Source organism: Elgaria multicarinata, chromosome 1 (genome assembly GCF_023053635.1).
Source record: "Elgaria multicarinata webbii isolate HBS135686 ecotype San Diego chromosome 1, rElgMul1.1.pri, whole genome shotgun sequence".
Lineage (NCBI taxonomy): Eukaryota > Metazoa > Chordata > Lepidosauria > Squamata > Anguidae > Elgaria > Elgaria multicarinata.
Window position 1 is genome coordinate 134,106,281 of NC_086171.1, and position 18,481 is coordinate 134,124,761.

Consider the following 18,481-nt stretch of genomic DNA (forward strand, 5'->3'; position numbering starts at 1 on the left):
CAGGGCTCCCCCTCCCCACAGCGGAGACTGTGGCTATTGGTTAGCCACTGATGTCCATCTCAAAACTTCCTCCCCCCTTCAGCCCTTGTCATCTTCCTACTATGGAAGTGTATTCATGAAACGAGCCCTCACGTCACCTAAAACAACTTCGGATGTACAGATCCATTCGGGGCTCTGAACGATCTTCTAACCACACCATTGTTTTCTGATGGTTTTAAAACCACCCCTAACAGCACTGCAATTTTGGAGGTCCGGCGGAGATCCAGCAGACCCCAAGATTTTCAGTGTGGAGCACACACCCCTACTAGAATGACAGGATGCTTTATATACTAGACTCTCTGGATCCTCAAATCACCCAGAGGTCCTCCTTCTACACAATGCAAATATTTATGTTAATTCAAAACTGAGCATGGGATTTGTGAAAGAGGGCACACATTACTGCTAAACTGACCTTCTGTTCAGGGAGCCATGCAAAAGACACGCCCCATTCATCCCTCCCTCCCTCTGTTCCTTCCTTCAATGCTGTGTACACATCCAAACAATACACAGGTGCTGTCATCAGTCTTACACACTTAACACCCAAGGGAAGAGAGGCAAAAGTCAGAGCAAAGAGATGAGCTGTTAACAGGAGTTTGTATCCAGCTGGGGCCTGGCTGATCTTCCCTTGCTGGTGTTCTGCAGGCTTGGAGGTGATGCAATTCCCCCAGCAACCCTTTGTCCCCTGGCTGGTGACAGGGGTCAACGTGACCTTCCACATGCCTCTGCCGTCCACAGGGCAACTGACAGCTGGAGTAGAGTAGTTTCTAGCAGGGAGAGCAGAAGCAAGCTTGATCCCTACTAGTCCTCCTGCAGCCCAGCCAGTTTTGCATGGACAATCTTCTTAGAACAAGGCAGCGCATCCTCCCAGTGTTGTGTGACAAGCTGGAGTGTCCTCCTTCCCCTTATTTCTGTAATTTACATCTGGAGCAATCTTCTTTCTGGGAAGGAGGAAGTAAGTGACTTGGAGCTACTCAGTCTATGGAAGAAGGCATGGGGCCATGTGGCGAGGCAGCTTCCTACAGAAAAGAGCTGCAGGAAGTGGTGTCTATCTTTCACTAAGAAGACAAGGGTAAGGATTTTGTTTCAGTTCATTTCTTCTTTCAGAATTCCCAAAATTCACAAATTCCTTCATATTCAGGATGAAAAGAGCATGAGCTTAAAAAATAAAATGAAAACCAAACATGGGAGAAAGTAAAGCTGGCCCAGGGTTTGAGGGCTAACCTTTTGAATCCCTACTGTATGTATTTGACGACAGCCCTGTTCTGTTGTTCAAAAAAGTATTACCAGTGATGCACACGTGTCACTCTGAACTTGTGGAGGGTGACACTTTGAAGAGAAGAGCCTCTGATATCCGTGTAGGTTCACCTTGTGAGCCCAAACACTGGAAAAAAATGTGTTCTGACTGTAGAAATCTGCTACGGATACAGGAAACTCCCCACTTCACGCAGTGCTGAGTCAGGATTGACACCTTTTTTTCTGACAGGTTCCTCATCTTTTAATGGTGGTCCTGTCCATATAACTCTTGAATTTCAGTGGTTCAGACGGGTGAGAATTTTGTTTCAGTTCTTTTTTTGATAAGAATGTACTAAAGATTTTTTAAAAAAACAAGCGTCATATTCAGGACGGAAACAATTTGGGATTCTTTGAGATTCTCCCCAAAAAATGGAAATCCAGGAGAAAGAAAAATTGACAGATTCTTCCAGCCCTCTCCATACAACCCTTGCATTGCTCTAGCATCACTAGAGAGGGAAACTGGCAATGCTTTAAAAAAAAACTATTCTGGTTTTAATCGTTTGAAAGTGTCTGAATTTTTGACCACTAGAGGGCAAACTTGATCAAGTTTTTTAAAAAATATTCAATCAAAATAAAATACTAATAAATTTTAGAATCCATTTCTAATTTTATGGCATTTTATAATGGTTGTGAAAGGAACATTATGTCAGATTCCAGGCCATAGTTGGCCTCCTAAATAAATTATATGAAAACTATTTTAAATATGTGCAAGATCAGTTATTTTTACTGGGTAAATTATTCTTTGGGGATTTAACTCATATTCAACTTCATCCCAGGACTAGAACAAATCCATGCTTTCTGATACTTTGTAGAGCATCACAGAGTTATAACTATATATTACTATAATTATCACTGTTGTTGATTCGTTCAGTCGCTTCCAACTCTTCGTGACTTCATGGACCAGCCCACGCCAGAGCTTTCTGTTGGCCGTCGCCGACAGAATTATTAATGTAATTATTAATGTAATTATTACTAATTATTAATGTATTGTTATTAATGTAATTATCACTACAGGCTGATAAATAAGAATTTTACATCAGTGCAAGGCTGTCTATAGGACTTATTTGCTCCGAGGTGGCTGCATTGTGGCGCTGCATCAGTTATACGATGCAGCCATCAACTCACACCCACTGAAGCGGCGATCGGCTTTTGCCTCCAGCATTTCAGCACCTATGACACGTTTTCTGCTGCACTGTTGATATTGAAAATGTTTGGAACGAGGAGTCACATCTCTCTATCTGTTGCAAACAAACCACTCAGTCCTCAGCACCCCGAGGTGGTAGCAATTTCCACTAAACCTAATAACGTTTATTTCCCTGCATGACTACCACTGTGGTTAATCATCTATCTATCCATAGTGCTAGTAATGGCCTTACATATACCGTCTTGGCAGACTTATGTGGGACTGACCGCCATTGAACTCTGTAGGACTGACTGATTTCCAAACAAACACGCATGAACTTCTCTTTGTTTTCCATCGGTTTACGGACCTTTCTGGTTGGGGGTTTCTAGTGGGGGTGGGGTGGACACGAGATTCAATAGAAATAAAATGGGGTAGGAAAAGATCATGGTGGTAGACCAGTCCACCGCCCACAATTGTACGGAGGTGCGCATTAACAGTGCTGCAGTGTGGCCCTCTGTGAGCAGAATCGAATCTGCAAAAAATCAGGTTAAAAATCATGAGCAATCCTGCGGTCATATAGATGAGGGCCTAGACTGGGACGCTGGGGGAGGGGTTAAATCTCCCCTAACACCCACACTAGGTACCTGATCCAGATTGGTGCTTCTATACTTACTTTAGAGTAAAAGTAAGCAAGAAAGAAGAGCTTGGCTGCTAGGGACATTTTCAAAGTGACGTACAGTTTGGTTCTAAATAAACACGCATAGGCTTGCACGGTGACTGGCTTTATTTTGTTGTTCAAAATAACAGAGTTTCCAATGAGAATCTCAATCAAGAGGATGAAGCACTTTTATCCATCCAATATCTGGGACATGGGGGTGGAGTGGAGTGGGGGCCTCCTTGCATATGTACTTGCCCGGACCTTAAGATCATCTACAGTGGCCCTTCTCTGTGAGCCCCTGCCAAAGGAAGTGAGGCAGGTGTTTACTAGGAGGAGGGCTTTCTCCGCTGTGGCACCCCGGTTGTGGAACGAGCTCCCCAGAGAGGTCCGCCTAGCTCCTACACTGTACTGCTTTCGTCGCCAGCTGAAGACCTTTTTATTCTCTCAGTATTTTAACACTTAATTTTAACTTAAACTCTGTATTTTAATCTTATATCAATTTTGCTGCTGCAAGGTTTTATCCTGGTTGTGCTTTTTATACTGTATTTTGTAATTGTGCTTTTAACATGTTGGTTGTTTTATTATGGTTTTAATTTTTGTGAACCACCCAGAGAGCTTCGGCTATTGGGCAGTATAAAAATGTAATAAATAAATAAATAAATAAATAAATAAATAAATAGAAAGCCATGATAAATAAACAGCAGCAGAGAGTAACTTTTTGCTTCAACTTTAGCAACGTTGCCCATGGCGTCTTTCCTCTTCAAAACAATTCATAGTCCATGTAGATGAAATTAGCAGCTGTAGATAAAATTAGCAACCTCTCAGGATCATAAGAACAACCTGAGTTTCTCTTTGAGCTTCATCCCACGTACCGGTTTCCCTCAAATTATCCCCTACAGCGCTAAACTGTCGCCGTTGTTGTTGTTGCTGCTACCGGGTGGCAAGATCCTTTACATAACAGGAAATTGGTTTAAGGGGGGAAATGTAAAAAAATCATTAAAAAATCAATGGATGACCCAGTCTGATTCAAATTTGGTATGCTTAAAGCTCTCCATAATATCTATTACTGTGCCAATTTTGATGTCTTTATCTTTAAAGCTTACGCAGATGTAAGTAATTGTTTAATTTTTCTTCAAATCCTGCTCCTGCACCCCGGTGGCCACTCAGAAAACAACAAATGATACGCTCGAAAACTAGTAGCAAAATTTTGCACTTCTTTTGGTTAAGAAACGCAATTAAAGCAGGATGCATGGGGGAGTACTTCACAATAAAAGCAGATTATAAGATGGAAAACTTCGGAATCCTTTGCACGCAATTCACAGTGATTGCACAGTATAACGCTGGTTTGATAAAGCTCTTTATCTAAAGAGAGATCTTGAAGTAAACCATATAAAGATCCTAAACAACTGAGCAGAAGTATAGAACTCAAACAAACACACACACACACACACACACACACACACAGACGCAAAAAGAACAATCGTTAAGTCGAACAGCTGCATGGCAACAACAACAACAAAAGTGACACCTCCTTAGATTGCAGCCAACCACATATTAACAAGCCCTGGTCCAATTTATTAACTGTGGCGGGAGATTCTGAACACAACCTGGTTCGCTCTCACCACTCTTGTCCTTCTCCTTTGGATCCTGTGGTTTGCTGCCACTAACCCTTCCCAACTCTACAAAAGAGGCCCTTCTTGTCAGCCCCCTCTGCCCTCCAGATATGGAAATGTTGCTAGAAGTGGCAAGGGGGGAAACTTCATCAGGAATAAGGGCTGAGAGAGAGATTCCTTTATTTGCATCAGCCACGGGCCTTAGCATTTGAAATGAAATGTACAAAAAGTAAAAGCAAGATTGTACTTGACCAAAATTACCCAGGTTGCATTCGAAAAAGTTACATTAAATAGAAATTTAATGGCAGACACTTGTGTATTTGATTAATTGTCAAGGTACTTTTCAAACATACTGAAGTTTTTATTTTGGAAATGCTGACTTCTATTTGTTATTTATTTATTTACAAATTTCCTATTATGTTATTAAACATATTCCAGTTCTAGAGTGGCATCTGCTCACAGAAAGAATAAACTTGGTCACTGACAATGAAAAGCAATCACCACAGCCAGTGACCCACCTGGCTTTCGTAAATTATTGATACCTCTCAATAAACACATCAAACTCCAAAATGTTAATTTCCCTTGGCCAAAGGCAAGCTTTTAAAATAGCCTTTAGTTAAACGCAGCATCTGCCTCACAGCCATGAGTAGCAGGATATCAACATCATCCTTAATTTCTATCTCGGAAGAATAATTCTTAACAGGAACTATTTGACACAGGGGGATGCCAAGCTTCTCTCCTGTTAACTGCATCTGTAGAGAAATAAAATGTAATTTGTTAACAAGAAAATGCCTAGGGTAGTAATAATAATAATAACAACAACCTTTTTTCTTACTCGTGGAGTTTTTTCTAGGTGGAAATGACAGGGTTTGCAAGTCACGCTGTCTTTTACTAATTTAGGAATTTCCCAACTGTTGAACATTGTTGTTGTTGTTGTTAGCTACCAACAGATGCTAAGTCTCACATTGTTTGGGCACTGTTGGTCTTCTTAAGCTATTGCCTGGGAGGTTTCTTAACACGTGTGTGTACAGTTTAGAAGCAGTCATTTGGTGCACAAACTCCCTTCATATCCAATAAGAAAAATAGAAAGCACTTATTTACACCTCTCTGGCAAAAGAGTACCTGAACAGAAAAAAGGTGGAACATTACCCAAAGCAAGCATTACTTAAATGTGTAGTTAGAATAAGCGCAAGAGTCCTGATATGGATCAGTATTGTAGCATGAGGGGTAGAGGATCTTTAATGCTTCTCCCCATTGAAGTCATAAGAACGTAAGAAGAGTCATGATGGATCAGATCAAAGGCCTATCTTCTCCAGCATTCACATGGTGGCCAACCAGCCCCCTGTGGAAAGCCCACAGGTAGGCTTTCCACATAGCACCCTCTTGCTTGTGTTCGTCACCAACTGGTATACCGCATTTGATATTGGAGGTAGTATATAGCCTTGAAGACTAGCAGCAAATTGATAGCCTTATCTTCAATGAATTTGTCTAATTCCCCTTTAAAACCATGAAGGTTAGTGCCAATCAATATACCTGGTAGTGAATTCCATCGTTTAACTATGCACTGTGTGAGGTAATTCTTTTTATCATCCCAAAATCTCCAACCATTCAACTTCACAGGATGGCCTCTGGTTCTGGTATTATGAAGGAGATTTCCCCCCCACTATCCAATTTCTCCACACCATGCATAATTTTGTACATCTCTATCATACCTCCCTTTATTTGCTCTTTTGTAACCTAAACAGTGCAAACCATTCTAATCTTTCCTCATAGGGAGGTTGTTCCAGCCCTTTGAGAAGTTTGTTTGCCCTTTTCTGCACCATTTCTAATTTTTTTGAAGTGCGGTGTCCAGAGCTGTATTCCAAGTGCAGTTGCACACCAGATCTGTGTAAGAGCAGTATGATATTGGCACTATCTACCATGCTCAAAAAGATCTCTTTCTCTGACAGTTATCACAACTTTTTCCTCCATTGTGTATCACTTTACACTTGGTTACATTGAACCATGTAGACCAATTTGATGCTCGTTCTCCCAATCTGGAGAGACCCTTTTGGAGCTCATCTCGATCCCTTTTTATTTTAACCATCCTAAATAATTTGGTGTTATCTATACATCTGGCCACTTCACTGCTCACTCCTAATTCCAGATCATTTATGAATTTATTCAAACACAACGGACCCAAAACATGGATTGTTTTCATCCCTCCATTCTGAAATGGACCATTTATTCCTACTCTCTGCTTTCTGTTCTTTACCCAGTTACTGATCTGGAAGTGGAATTCTCCTCTAATTCTATAATTGTTAAGGTTGCTCAGGACTTCTCAGGGGCTTGGTGGAGGGACTTTGTCAAAGCCCCCCACCAAGTCTAAGTAAACAACGTCTACGGGATCACCCTTGTCAACATGTTAACCAGCACCCCCAAAACACTCTATAGGCTTAGTAAGGCATGACATATCTTGACAGAAAGTTCTGATCCAGACCAGGGCCCCAGCACATGCAGTTAATATTGCTAAATACTGATCCATTAATATAAACAGATTAATATAAACAGATAACTATTTGGCAATATATATAGTTGGTGCGGAGTGGGTTGTAATCCACATTGTGGGGAGGGGACTGTGTAGAAGCAAAGAGTTAAAGCCTCCTGTGCCCCATGCTAACAGCAGGATCCAAACCCCTGCATTTATTTCAGAGTGAAAAAGGAGGAAATACATTGCTGCTAGCCCTGTCTATAAAATAATGTGTGCTTTGGCCCAAAGCTGTGATGATGCTGTCCCAGCTTGAACTGTCTGATGTTCCATCTCCAATCAGTGGCACAAAGAGCAAGGAGTGAGTGCCTGAGCGGCATGGTTCCCAGTTTGAGCTCTGTTGTGACAGACATAATCGTTTGGACCATCACATTTCAGCTATCTCTAGGTCAGCAGCAAGGAACAGCTGACACACACACACACAAAAAAAGGGGAAAACAAGAAGTTCTCCAAGCAAGTGATTGGCTTTAACTTCCAACATGAGTGCTTCACATATAATCACAGCAAAATAGAAGTGTTTTCAGAAATTGCACATGAGAGTACACGTACTCCTTGCACATGGTTTCCAGATGTGGTGCTTTCCAGGCAAGAAAGGTTCATTAAGCAGCCTTTAAGGATGAGGTTCTGATAGTGGCATTTCATAGAGTGGAGGAGAACATCCAATCTGAAGACCCAGAATCGCTACTAACTGGGCAATGCTGGGCATGTTGAGGTGGAAATAAGTCTCACTGATCTCAGTGGGATCTAAGTGTGCAGAGGAGGACAGCTGAAACGCAGAAAACAACCTACGAATGAGGCCTTAATTACTTGTTCGGCTTTTACATTTATTCCATGCGGCAGCCTTTAAGGGCATGGCTCTGGTAAGCATTCGTTCCCTAGGGTAGCAAAAATGAAGGAAGAAATAAGCATGCTCAATGAAGACTTGCAATGTAAGAACCTCCAGACATGTTGGACTCCAACTCCCATCAGGAATCCTGGGAGTTGTAGTCAAAAACATCTGGACAGTGCCAGGGTGAGGAGGGCTGTTGTAAGACGATTACTGCCTTGCTCTCAGTTAATTAAAAAAAATGTAAAGTTGTTATAGTGGTTTTAAATGTATGTGCATTTTGCATGTTTTTCTGGTTTATAATTTTTGTATATTGTTTTTAAGTGTTTTTATCTTATGTGAACCACCCAGACATTAAGCATTATTTATTTTATTGCGTACAAACGCAATAAAATAAATAAATAAATATTCAAAATGATAAGTAATGTTTACCTGCTCCACAACAGCTTTGCTTCTGTATACATCTGAAACATCTTCCGCAAGAGCAGAACAAACTTCATCCACTTTAGTTATTATTACAAGCAGTGGCACCTCTGTAGGAAGACAAGACTAATAAAAATGACAGTACTACAACCTATGGATTGTCCAATCTTTTGAGCTGTGAATAGACGTCACAATTGTTTCTTAGCAATAATTTAAACAAATCTCTTTGAATCCATATTTTTAAAAAGTGAAATGAAAGTAATTACTTTGTCTAGAGCATCACAACATCCTTCCAGGGAGAGCAGGAATGGAAAACTCGCAGTCCTCCAGATGTTATCCAACTCCAACTACCATTAGCCCCAGTCGGCATAGCCAATAGTCAGACATCATAGGAGTTGTCCCCGAACATCAGGAGGGCCATAGGTTCCCCACCCCTAATTTATGGACTCCATTACTGGATTTGCACGACACTGCTACCCATTGTTGAAACAACCCACGATGGGTTTCCATTCTGTGCGAATCTAGACAGGTTTCCATGGGGTGGGTTAATTTTAAAAAAACAACCCACATGTGTCACCTGAACCCAGAACACTCAATCCATCTTGGGTAGAGGACATCCAGCTACTGTCAGTCGCTCCAGCAGAACTGCAATACAGTGACATGAAAAAAGATACTGGGGATTTGAGCAAGTCGGAATTTGAAGCAGGGCATATGCCCCAGCGAAAGCCCTTGGACCCTGGGAGTAACTGAACCTTAGAGTTGAATCTAGTTTGAATATAGGATCTCATAGTTTTGAGGGGAAACCTAGCCTTCCCAGTGAATTGTCCTTCTATGTGTTCCAAGTTATACTGTATGGTCAGAACTCCGGGCAGTGGCCCCTGTCTGGTAAAACAGGTGATGGGCTCTAAAAAAGACCACAGGGTCAAATCTGACATGGCACCATAAAGTCCCTAACCATCTACTTTGGAGAAGACTGTCCACTCCAAATAGGAATATTATGCCCTTTTCAGGTTGCCAACCTAAGTTTATCAAGCACATATCAACTCACAATAATGGCTCAACACTCTCACATACTGAAGATCAATTGGGTTGAGAGCCACCACTTTTTGCTAAAGACCGCATTTCAGTAAGATGTCACCAAATGAAATATTGGTTTCAGGATGCACAGAACAAACAAATAAAGAACTGACCGGATGTTTCTTTCCGAATTTTTCTCAACTTTGCTTCCAGCTTTTCAGGCAGGATCTCAACCTTGGACCCATCGATAATAAGCACAACACAGTGAATCTGGTCTTTCAAAGATGGGCTCTTGATGTAGTCTGGGGCATTTGGGTTTAAAATAGCACATGGATTAAACTAAAAAAGAAAAAGGTAATAGCAGCCATTATTGAGGGTAGCTAGAACAGGAGCAGATCCCTATAAGGAAGTCCTTGAAAATCTAAACATGTATAAAAATGCATGAAATACTTGAAAACACAGAATACAATTGTGTCCTAGGAAGATTCAGGCTTTATATGTGAAACACAGGGCCAGCCCACCCATGAAGCAGGGTGAGGTGCCCACATCAAGTGGCAGAGCTGGAGAAGTGGTGAATTAGCCCACCAGCCACTCTTCCTCCAGCAGGACCCTCTGGAGCCGTTGCCCACCTTCTATTTCCCCTTCAAGAACCTCATGACCAGAAGTGTCCAGAATCTCAGCCTATAACTACACGTAAACACCTATACTGGAAAAAATTACATATGCTTTTCCTGTTCACTCCTGCCTCTACTTCCCTGTGTTGAACTTAAGATTTTAAGATCATTGGGGTGGGGACCTGTCTTCTTGAACTCTATAAACTACCTTGAATACTCATGGAACTACGCAAAAACAGTAACCATGCCATAGGTAGGGTAGAGGGATTTAAATCAACAGTGTGTTTTTCACACCAGACCAATCTAGCACTGAGTATTGTTATGGCAGGTGATTTCCTTCATGCTCCTCGTAGTCCTCTTCTATAGGAACTGGTGGTGGCACTTCAGGCATTTCTGCCAACACCACCATTTTAAGTAAAGCAGGAGCAATAGCTTCAACAGTATTCAACTGACTTTGGTTTGACTGTTTAAGGATCAAATATTTAGAATATTATTCTAAATATTTAAGGATCAAGAATATTTAAGGATCAAGAATGGGGACAATAATGGAGCAACACATTACACACACACACACACCAAAATGCTAAGGACAGCAAAAATCAGAGCAAGAGTTCTAATTCACACATCCAAGGCTTAAAAATTAAACCTTGTACAGAGCAGCTGCTCAATATGGCAACCTGCTCTGAGAGAACAACTTCCCACATGGTTCCAATCATGTTTACCAGGTGATGGAAAGCCATAGAAAAAGAGGAGTTTGGATGGCATGGAGGGATATTCATGTGATGCCAGATGAAGAGCTACATGGACCAGCCTTCATGCAATAGTGTTTTTGAGTAGCTGTCATTCCTGAGTGATGCATGTGCCAATCACTCTAGTCATGTCACAGGCTACAGAATGTGAAGATGATGGCGGGCTACAGCAATTGTGAAGTCTGCATCAACTGCAGCAAGCTAGAAATGTAAACAGAGGTTCCAAAATGAATATGTCTTTATCTGAATTTGGCCACAGAGAGTTAGGTAATGCCTCCTACCTGGTACCTATCTGGAACGTGGCCTTTTAAAAGGCTGGGTAGTTCATCAATGTTCAGGCCAGCTCCTTCTTTCTCTTCTAGTCCCATGGTGTCACAGAAAACGATGGACAGTGGCTTTCCATCTGCAGTTTCAACTTCATAGGTTCTATACTATAAAGCAGAATTAAAAAACATTCCTATCCACTTCTCTTTCACATTTGTAAAGAACAAACAACTGCTACTAATCTTTGTAAACCGCTCTGAGAGCTTCGACTATGGGGCGGTATATAAATGTAAATGATATGATAATGATAATAATAATCTGTGCAAAATAATAGAAGTCTCATCACTATAAGAGAATTTGTATAAGTTTACTTGGAAGGTAAACTGCTGGTTACCAATGAACTAGTTTAAAATACAGCCACAAAAGCTACAAGAGCATTTCCACTGGAACATCTTTATCTACATGTTTGTTGATGGTTGGTGATGTTTGACTCCCCTTGCAAATTCTATGCAAATTCTTTCTTAGGAAAGCTTGTTAATATTTCTAGCCTTTTTCAAGCTTTCCATCTATTTACCTGGAAAAAAGTTTAAACTGAAATGTTTATGGTTTAGTCAATGGCAGAGGAATCCTAAATTGGAGGGAGAGAAAAGTGGATGATCCATCCCTTCCGAAGCCATTCCACTTTATTTTTTCCTTTGAGTACCCTGGTGTTTTTTATACACCGCACACATACAGATGCAACTAGTTTCAATGCACGGTCTTTGCATGGTGTCCTTCCGTCCATGGAACTCAGAACCTGGATCCAATTCATTCACTACAAATCTTCTGGAAAGAGGAACAATTTTAACAATTATTTTAATTGATAGTCCAGTGATTTTAAATTTGATTTTTAAAGAATTAAAGAACCCTAGTGTGAATGTTATCCAGCTTTAATGACTTGTTACTTTTTTATTTTCCATCTAACTTTTATAATTGCATCCTTTGTCTAAGCAAACTAATTTTATTTATTTATTTATTTATTTATTTATTTATTATATTTCTATACCACCCAATAGCTAGAGCTCTCTGGGCAGTTCACAGACGTGCTTCATGCAAAAAAAGGGGAAAAATCAGACACACTCCATGCCTTAGAGGCATCTCTCTAACTTCTTCTGCAATGAAAACAGATGAGAAGAAGTCTGTTTCAACTTCTTTTTGACTTGCTTGTGGAGAAAAAAAGTCATCAGCTACATGTAAATTGCTCAGAAGAATAGAGATTACAGGAGAACTGATAAAACAACAGATGCCTTCTCCAACTAGAAACTCCCCTCAGCCACCACAGGGCCATCTAAGATCAACTTAAGACTTAGTAATAAAGAATCCAGGGGAGAGGGACCAAGAGAATACAGCATCAATCATTTGCTCCTTCTAGGATTTTTTTTTTAACGTATGGCTTCTAATGTACTCATTTAATGTTTCCATAGCCTTTTAGGCTTCCATAGCAGAGAGTAGGAATAAATGGTCAATTCTCCCGATGGAGGGAAGTAAATAGTGGGGTCCCACAGGGATCGGTATTGGGACCAATTCTTTTCAACGTGTTCATAAATGATCTGGAATTAGGAGTAAGCAGTGAAGTGGCCAAGTTTGCTGATGACACCAAATTATTTAAGGTTGTTAAAACACAAAGGGATTGTGAAGAGCTCCAAAGGGATCTCTCCAAGCTGGGACAGTGGCCATCCAAATGGCAGATGCAGTTCAATGTAAGCAAGTGTAAGGTGATGCACGTTGGGGGGAAAAAAACCAACTTCAAGTATAACCTAATGGGATCTGAGCTGGCGGTAACCAAACAAGGAAGAGATCTTGGGACTGTGGTCGACAACTCAATGAAAATGTCCACCCAGTGTGCAGCCGCTATAAAGAAGGCAAACTCCATGTTAGGCATTATAGGAATTGAGAATAAAATGGCCAGTATCATACTGCCCTTATACAAATCTATGGTGCGACCACATTTAGAGCTGTGTACAGTTCTGGTCACCACACCAAAAAAGGATATTATAGAGCTGGAAAAAGTGCAGAAAAGGGCAACTAAATTGATTAAGGGGGCTGGAGCATCTCCCCTATGAGGGAAGGTTACATCAACTGGGATTGTTTAGCTTGGAAAAAAGGAGACTAAGGGGAGACATGATAGAGGTGTACAAAATTATGCATGGTATGAAGAATGTGAATAGGGAGACATTTTTCTCCCTCTCTCAAAATACTAGAACCCGGGGTCATCCCATGAAACTGGTGGGAGATCCAGGACAAATAAAAGGAAGTACTTCTTCACACAGCGCATAGTTAAATTATGGAACTCACTACCACAGGATTTAGTGATGGCCACCAATCTGGATGGCTTTAAAAGGGGGTTGGATAAATTCCTGGAGGCAAAGGTTATCAATGGCCACTAGCCCTGATGGTTGTGTGCTATCTCCAGAATTTGAGGTGGTGAGCCTGTGTGCACTAGTTGCTGGGGAACATGAGTGGGAGAGTGCTGTTGCACCATGTCCTGCTTGTTCATCCCTGGCCGATGGCAGGTTGGCCACTGTGTGAACAGAGTGCTGGACTAGATGGACCCTTGGTCTGATCCAGCATGGCACTTCTTATGTTCTTATTTTATGCATATTGTGATCCACTTTGAGCCTAGTCACAATGTAGGACAAAAATCTACCAAAAACATAAATAAACAATGATTTCTGTCTATATTGCACTGGATATTTAGATACACTAAGTGCAAATGGAACTTTTGTTGGGTGGATTAGCTTGGACCATGGGTTACTTCCACACAAGTGTGACAGTAGAATTCTCCTCTTGGCAAAATACAAGAATCAAAATTTGACAGAAAAACGTATTTCAAAAATCAGGGGAAATATTAATTCAAAATACTAATTAACAAGAACGCATTTTAATTTCAGATTTAGCAGTGCAGAGCTACCTGCATAGTTACACTTGTGGAATCTGATCCTGCTAAGGCGTCGCTTGCCACATAGCCTTGAAAAGCAGAATTCACGGAGTTGAAAAAGCTGGACTTCCCTGCTCCGACTGTCCCTAACAACAGGACCCGAAGCTTTGGCACGGAATTCAAGGAAGGCTTGAAAGTTCTTATTTCATCCATCAGTTTTTCTCTTTGCCTAATAAGATAGAAAAATGCATCTATGTGTATTGGTCATATTAGGTAAATATCTGTAAGCATATCCATGTACGTATGAATGTATTTTAAGTGAGGTCAAAAAAAATCTCTGAAAAATACTTGAAAGGAGGACGAACGTAACAATTAGTGAAGAAAAAGAACTGTAAAAACCTCTTATAGAGTTTCAGTAAAGTTAGCATTTGCTGTCTCCACCTCCCAATAGTTAATACAAGTTGGTGAATTCCCTTTTCAAAAGACAGGGGAAGTCAAAGATCAAAAATACATCAGTTTAAGAGAAAAGTTAAGGTGCTTAAAAATTTACTCATGCACCAGGAAGCATGGCAAGGATGAGTAAACTGAGACTCCTATCTTCCTTGGGCAACATGGCCAAATGTTAGGAATTAGAGGAGTGTAGTCCAAAACATCTTCAGAACACCAGGTTGCTTGCCCTGGATGTACGTAAGCAGTAAGCCCATTCTACAGTTGCTCTTATTGTAGTAAGCTTGTTAGTGAGCAGAAATATGGACTTCATAGATTTTTCACTCCTAACCAGGCACTAGACAGGCAATTAGTTTCCCAAGCTGGGAACCAGCGAGAGGAAGCACCTCTGCTTCTTCGGGGGTGGTGGGGGTGGTGGAGATGCAGCCTGTCTGCTCCTAAGGACATAGGCATGAATCTAGCAGAAACACCTATACAATACAGTCTTGCAAAGTGTACAGTCAGCCTGAAGAACCTGCTGTGGCTCAAAGGGACAGCTTCTATCTATCGTGGAGACTCCAATAGACACCCAGCTATGACAGCTTGATTAGCTGGAAAGAGGTGCAAACTTTCTTTGCATGTATATATTCTGCATCCATTTTCTATCAATAAACTCTCACCTTTTGGCATAGGTGGCTTGTTTCATCCTGGTAACCAAAAGGACCTAACGGCTTAGACCTGGCAGAACCAGAAGCCAGATCTAATTACACATATAGGCAGGAGTCACCTCCTGTTTCCTGCTGACATATGTTACCTCATCACCATAGGCACAGACCAAATGCCTGACTGTCCTTATCCGTTCCTCTCTGCATCCTTAATCTATTGACCTTCTCCTCCCCAGACTCAGTCTGTCTACCATTATCTCTAACCCCAAGGAAGAGCAGAGGGCCAAGGTAATTAAGTAGCCCTTTCCCAGTATTGTCCTGATCATCTGTGTTTCTCCAGTTTTCAGAGATGAGGTTTAGAACTAAAAGACCAAGGGGAACCATGGGCGCATGGAAGTGTAATGTATTAAATTCAAGCCTTCAGCGCATCACATCGTTGCCAGAGTTTATGGCAAGATAATCTGTTGCAAATAATTTCTGCAGACATTGTTACAAGCGAGTATGTAATATTTTAATTCTTTTATACTGATTAAATATATGCACAGGCCTTACTTGAAATGTGTTCTATGAACTTTTTATGTGTAATATTGAAATTATGTTATTCTTTACAAGTATTCACAGGCTGTGCTTGCAGTGTGCTCTTCTAATTGAAAATTATTTTAGTTCTGTGTTGTCCCATTCATGTTTTTTTATATGTATTGTTACAGACCCCTGAAGAAAACCTAATAAAAAGCAAGAGACTGAAATATGTTGGGCTTTTTTCCCAATACATTCATTTATAGCATCCTGAGACTATTCTTCCTTTTTGTATATTAAATTCTAGGCCATTTTTACTGCAGCTAAGGTCAGGTGCCTTAATTTACCATTTCCATGCTTCTTGGTGCATGGGAAAATACAAATCTTTTAAACAGAATAAATTAAACAGAAGGGATTTTGTTCTTTGAATGTAGCTGGGGGTAATGCTGTCAAAATGAAGACTATCTAGAAGCAGAAAACTTCAGAGAAAGAAACCGATGAGAAGCACTGTGTTCTCTACAGATGCTTTAGAGGAGATTCCCCCAAAAGGTGCTCTTCAGGTGTGATGGAGTACAAGTCCCATGCTAGCTTGCAATGATGGGAGTTGTACTCTAACACATTTGGAGGGGATTAGATTGTCAAAAGATGCCTTAGTTCATCTGTAGGGTTTTTACAATGTAATTAAGTGACATTAGGGTCTTCTTTTTCACAAGCAACTGCCCAATTCTGCAAGGTCACAGGGTGTGAGAAAGAGATGCTCAAGTCATGAACCTACCCAGCTGTCCATTCAACCTTTCGCAATGGATTTTCCAGCAAAGCACCAAGACCTAAGGAAAACGTTAGAAAAGCATGAGTGTTCAAATCAACTGACTTCAAAAAGGAAACATTTCCTCTTTATTTCAACTCACCTTCAACTCGATATACTTCACATTCCAAGAGAGTATTGTCATTTCCATGTAAGTCTCCTGCACAGAACGTGTAATTGGCAATGTTTGGATTTGTAAAAACCGCTGAACTATTTTGATACAGAAATATAAGTGCTCCATCTCCAAAATTAGGGCCATATGAAGGAGTGTCATTTACTGCCCGACTGGCAGATTTGAATGGAATTTTTAGTGGCTCCTTCTTTTTCCCCTTCAATCTAAAGAGGAAAGCTTTTTCATCTTGTAGATATTGCCCAGATGAACTATAACTCTGAGCAGTAAAGCCTCCATAAATGTAACCACTTTTATTGTATGCCACCACTACAGTTGGGCCTTGTTTATTGCATATGGCATGAAATGTGTTAACATGGTAGCCATGTACAGTTGCCTTATACAGAAGGCTCAGGGACTCGCATCGCAGTAACTGCAGTAACACCTTTTTCTTCTCTTGGGTCAATCTAGATTTGCCATCAGCCATCGTAAATCTAAAAGAGAAAGAAGAGATATAACATAGGTAGCCTTTCAGGTTTCATACATGCATCTTCAGCAGCTTCCAAGAGGTATACTTTGTTCTCTACGGATACCTTAGAGGAAACCTATGCAAAACTCAAGTTCCTCACCATATAGCAAGGGATCCTAAAGTAACCATGTAAAGACAACAGCCATGATGGCTAGGGAGGGAGGGACTTGTAGTATATATGGGGGTGCCCGATCAGGAGAGGTTTGCATAAGTTTTTGTGAACTTGAGTCCACTTCATCCACGGAATTTTATGCTAACACAAATGTGTTAGTATTTAAGGTGCCACAAGAAAAAGAAAGAAAGAAAGACATAGCCACTAAGTACATTTTTGAAGTCATGTGTATTTTGACTCTGAATAAACATTTACAGACTTTCCCTGGTAACAAATGCTAGATACACAGGGGCTGAGCTTCAACTAAATTATGGGAATTAACCCTATGCTATCACCTGGGAACGTGCTATAAAAAGGCCCAAGAAAGAGTTGTGTAAATTTGATAACTGAATATTAAGTGGGCCGAAGAACAGTATTGTGTGAATAATTTGCAATGGGATAGCAAAGTTCTTCTCTCGAAGCAAAACAACAAAGAATCTTTCAGCAGCCCTTTCCCCCTATTCCCACCCACAATTGACCCCTGGACCTATTAGTATGGTCCATCCCTTCCAACCTTTGGAGGCAAATGGATCCCAATGGTTTCCAGAGGGCTCTGGGGGATTTTCCAGTTAGTCTGGCTGGTGCTCCAGTCAAAGTCCTGGTCATTCTAAAGCAAGGGTTCACATCCTCAGGCCCAGAGTCAAATCTGGCCCTCCAGGGGTTTTAATCTGGTCCTCTGGTTGTGAAGGATTTATTACAATCTGACCCTGAAACAGAATTAGTCCCCTCTTTGAAAGTTTGCTGTGATCAATTTGCAAAACACCATGTAATTACAAGTGGGGATGACAACAACCCAATTCAGGACAATAGTGAGGGAGGAAAGGATTAAAAAACCCTTCACACTGAGCCACCAAGTGGGCAGAACTCAAGCAGGTAAGAACGCATCCTATTAATCTCACCTTCTTAGAAGAATAAAAATATGTTGCAGTACCAGGAAATGTATGCAGCTTTCCACTGCCTACAAACACCTCTCAAAATAGACCTGTGTTTGACCTTCACACATGATGCTCTGCACAGGGCTTATCCTACATTAGGCTATACCCTATGGATCAGTTTTGCAAAGATCTTCATTCATTGACTGAAGATCATGAGAAAGCCCAGACACTCATATGCAGCCCAACCCTACACTTGTTTACTTGGAAATGCCACTCAGAGCCAAAGTAGATGTGACATTAAATACCTGCAATTGGATTCCCTCCCCACACGAAGAACAACTT

At 40.9% G+C, this 18,481-nt stretch overlaps 1 protein-coding gene across 1 annotated transcript; it reads right to left on the reverse strand.

Moving 5' to 3' along the window:
• Positions 1 to 5,234: 5,234 nt before the first annotated feature.
• On the reverse strand, positions 5,235 to 18,244 carry LOC134405795 (interferon-induced protein 44-like). The gene is made up of 8 exons (XM_063137051.1): positions 18,164 to 18,244; positions 16,579 to 17,078; positions 16,446 to 16,497; positions 14,097 to 14,292; positions 11,164 to 11,313; positions 9,693 to 9,858; positions 8,512 to 8,612; positions 5,235 to 5,478 (listed from the first exon to the last, which is right to left on the reverse strand). The coding sequence occupies exons 2-8, from the start codon at positions 17,069 to 17,071 to the stop codon at positions 5,299 to 5,301; spliced, it is 1,338 nt and encodes a 445-aa protein (XP_062993121.1). The 5' UTR covers positions 17,072 to 17,078; positions 18,164 to 18,244; the 3' UTR covers positions 5,235 to 5,298.
• Positions 18,245 to 18,481: the final 237 nt, after the last annotated feature.

Excerpts from the sequence above, each read along its gene's own strand:
- LOC134405795 (XM_063137051.1), bottom strand. The coding sequence starts at position 17,071 with ATGGCTGATGGCAAATCTAGATTGACCCAAGAGAAGAAAAAGGTGTTA. Across the intron at positions 11,314-14,096 it reads CCACAAGTGTAACTATGCAG|TATAGAACCTATGAAGTTGA; the intron begins GTAGCTCTGCAC and ends TCTGCTTTATAG. Across the intron at positions 8,613-9,692 it reads AATTCGGAAAGAAACATCCG|AGGTGCCACTGCTTGTAATA; the intron begins GTCAGTTCTTTA and ends GTCTTCCTACAG.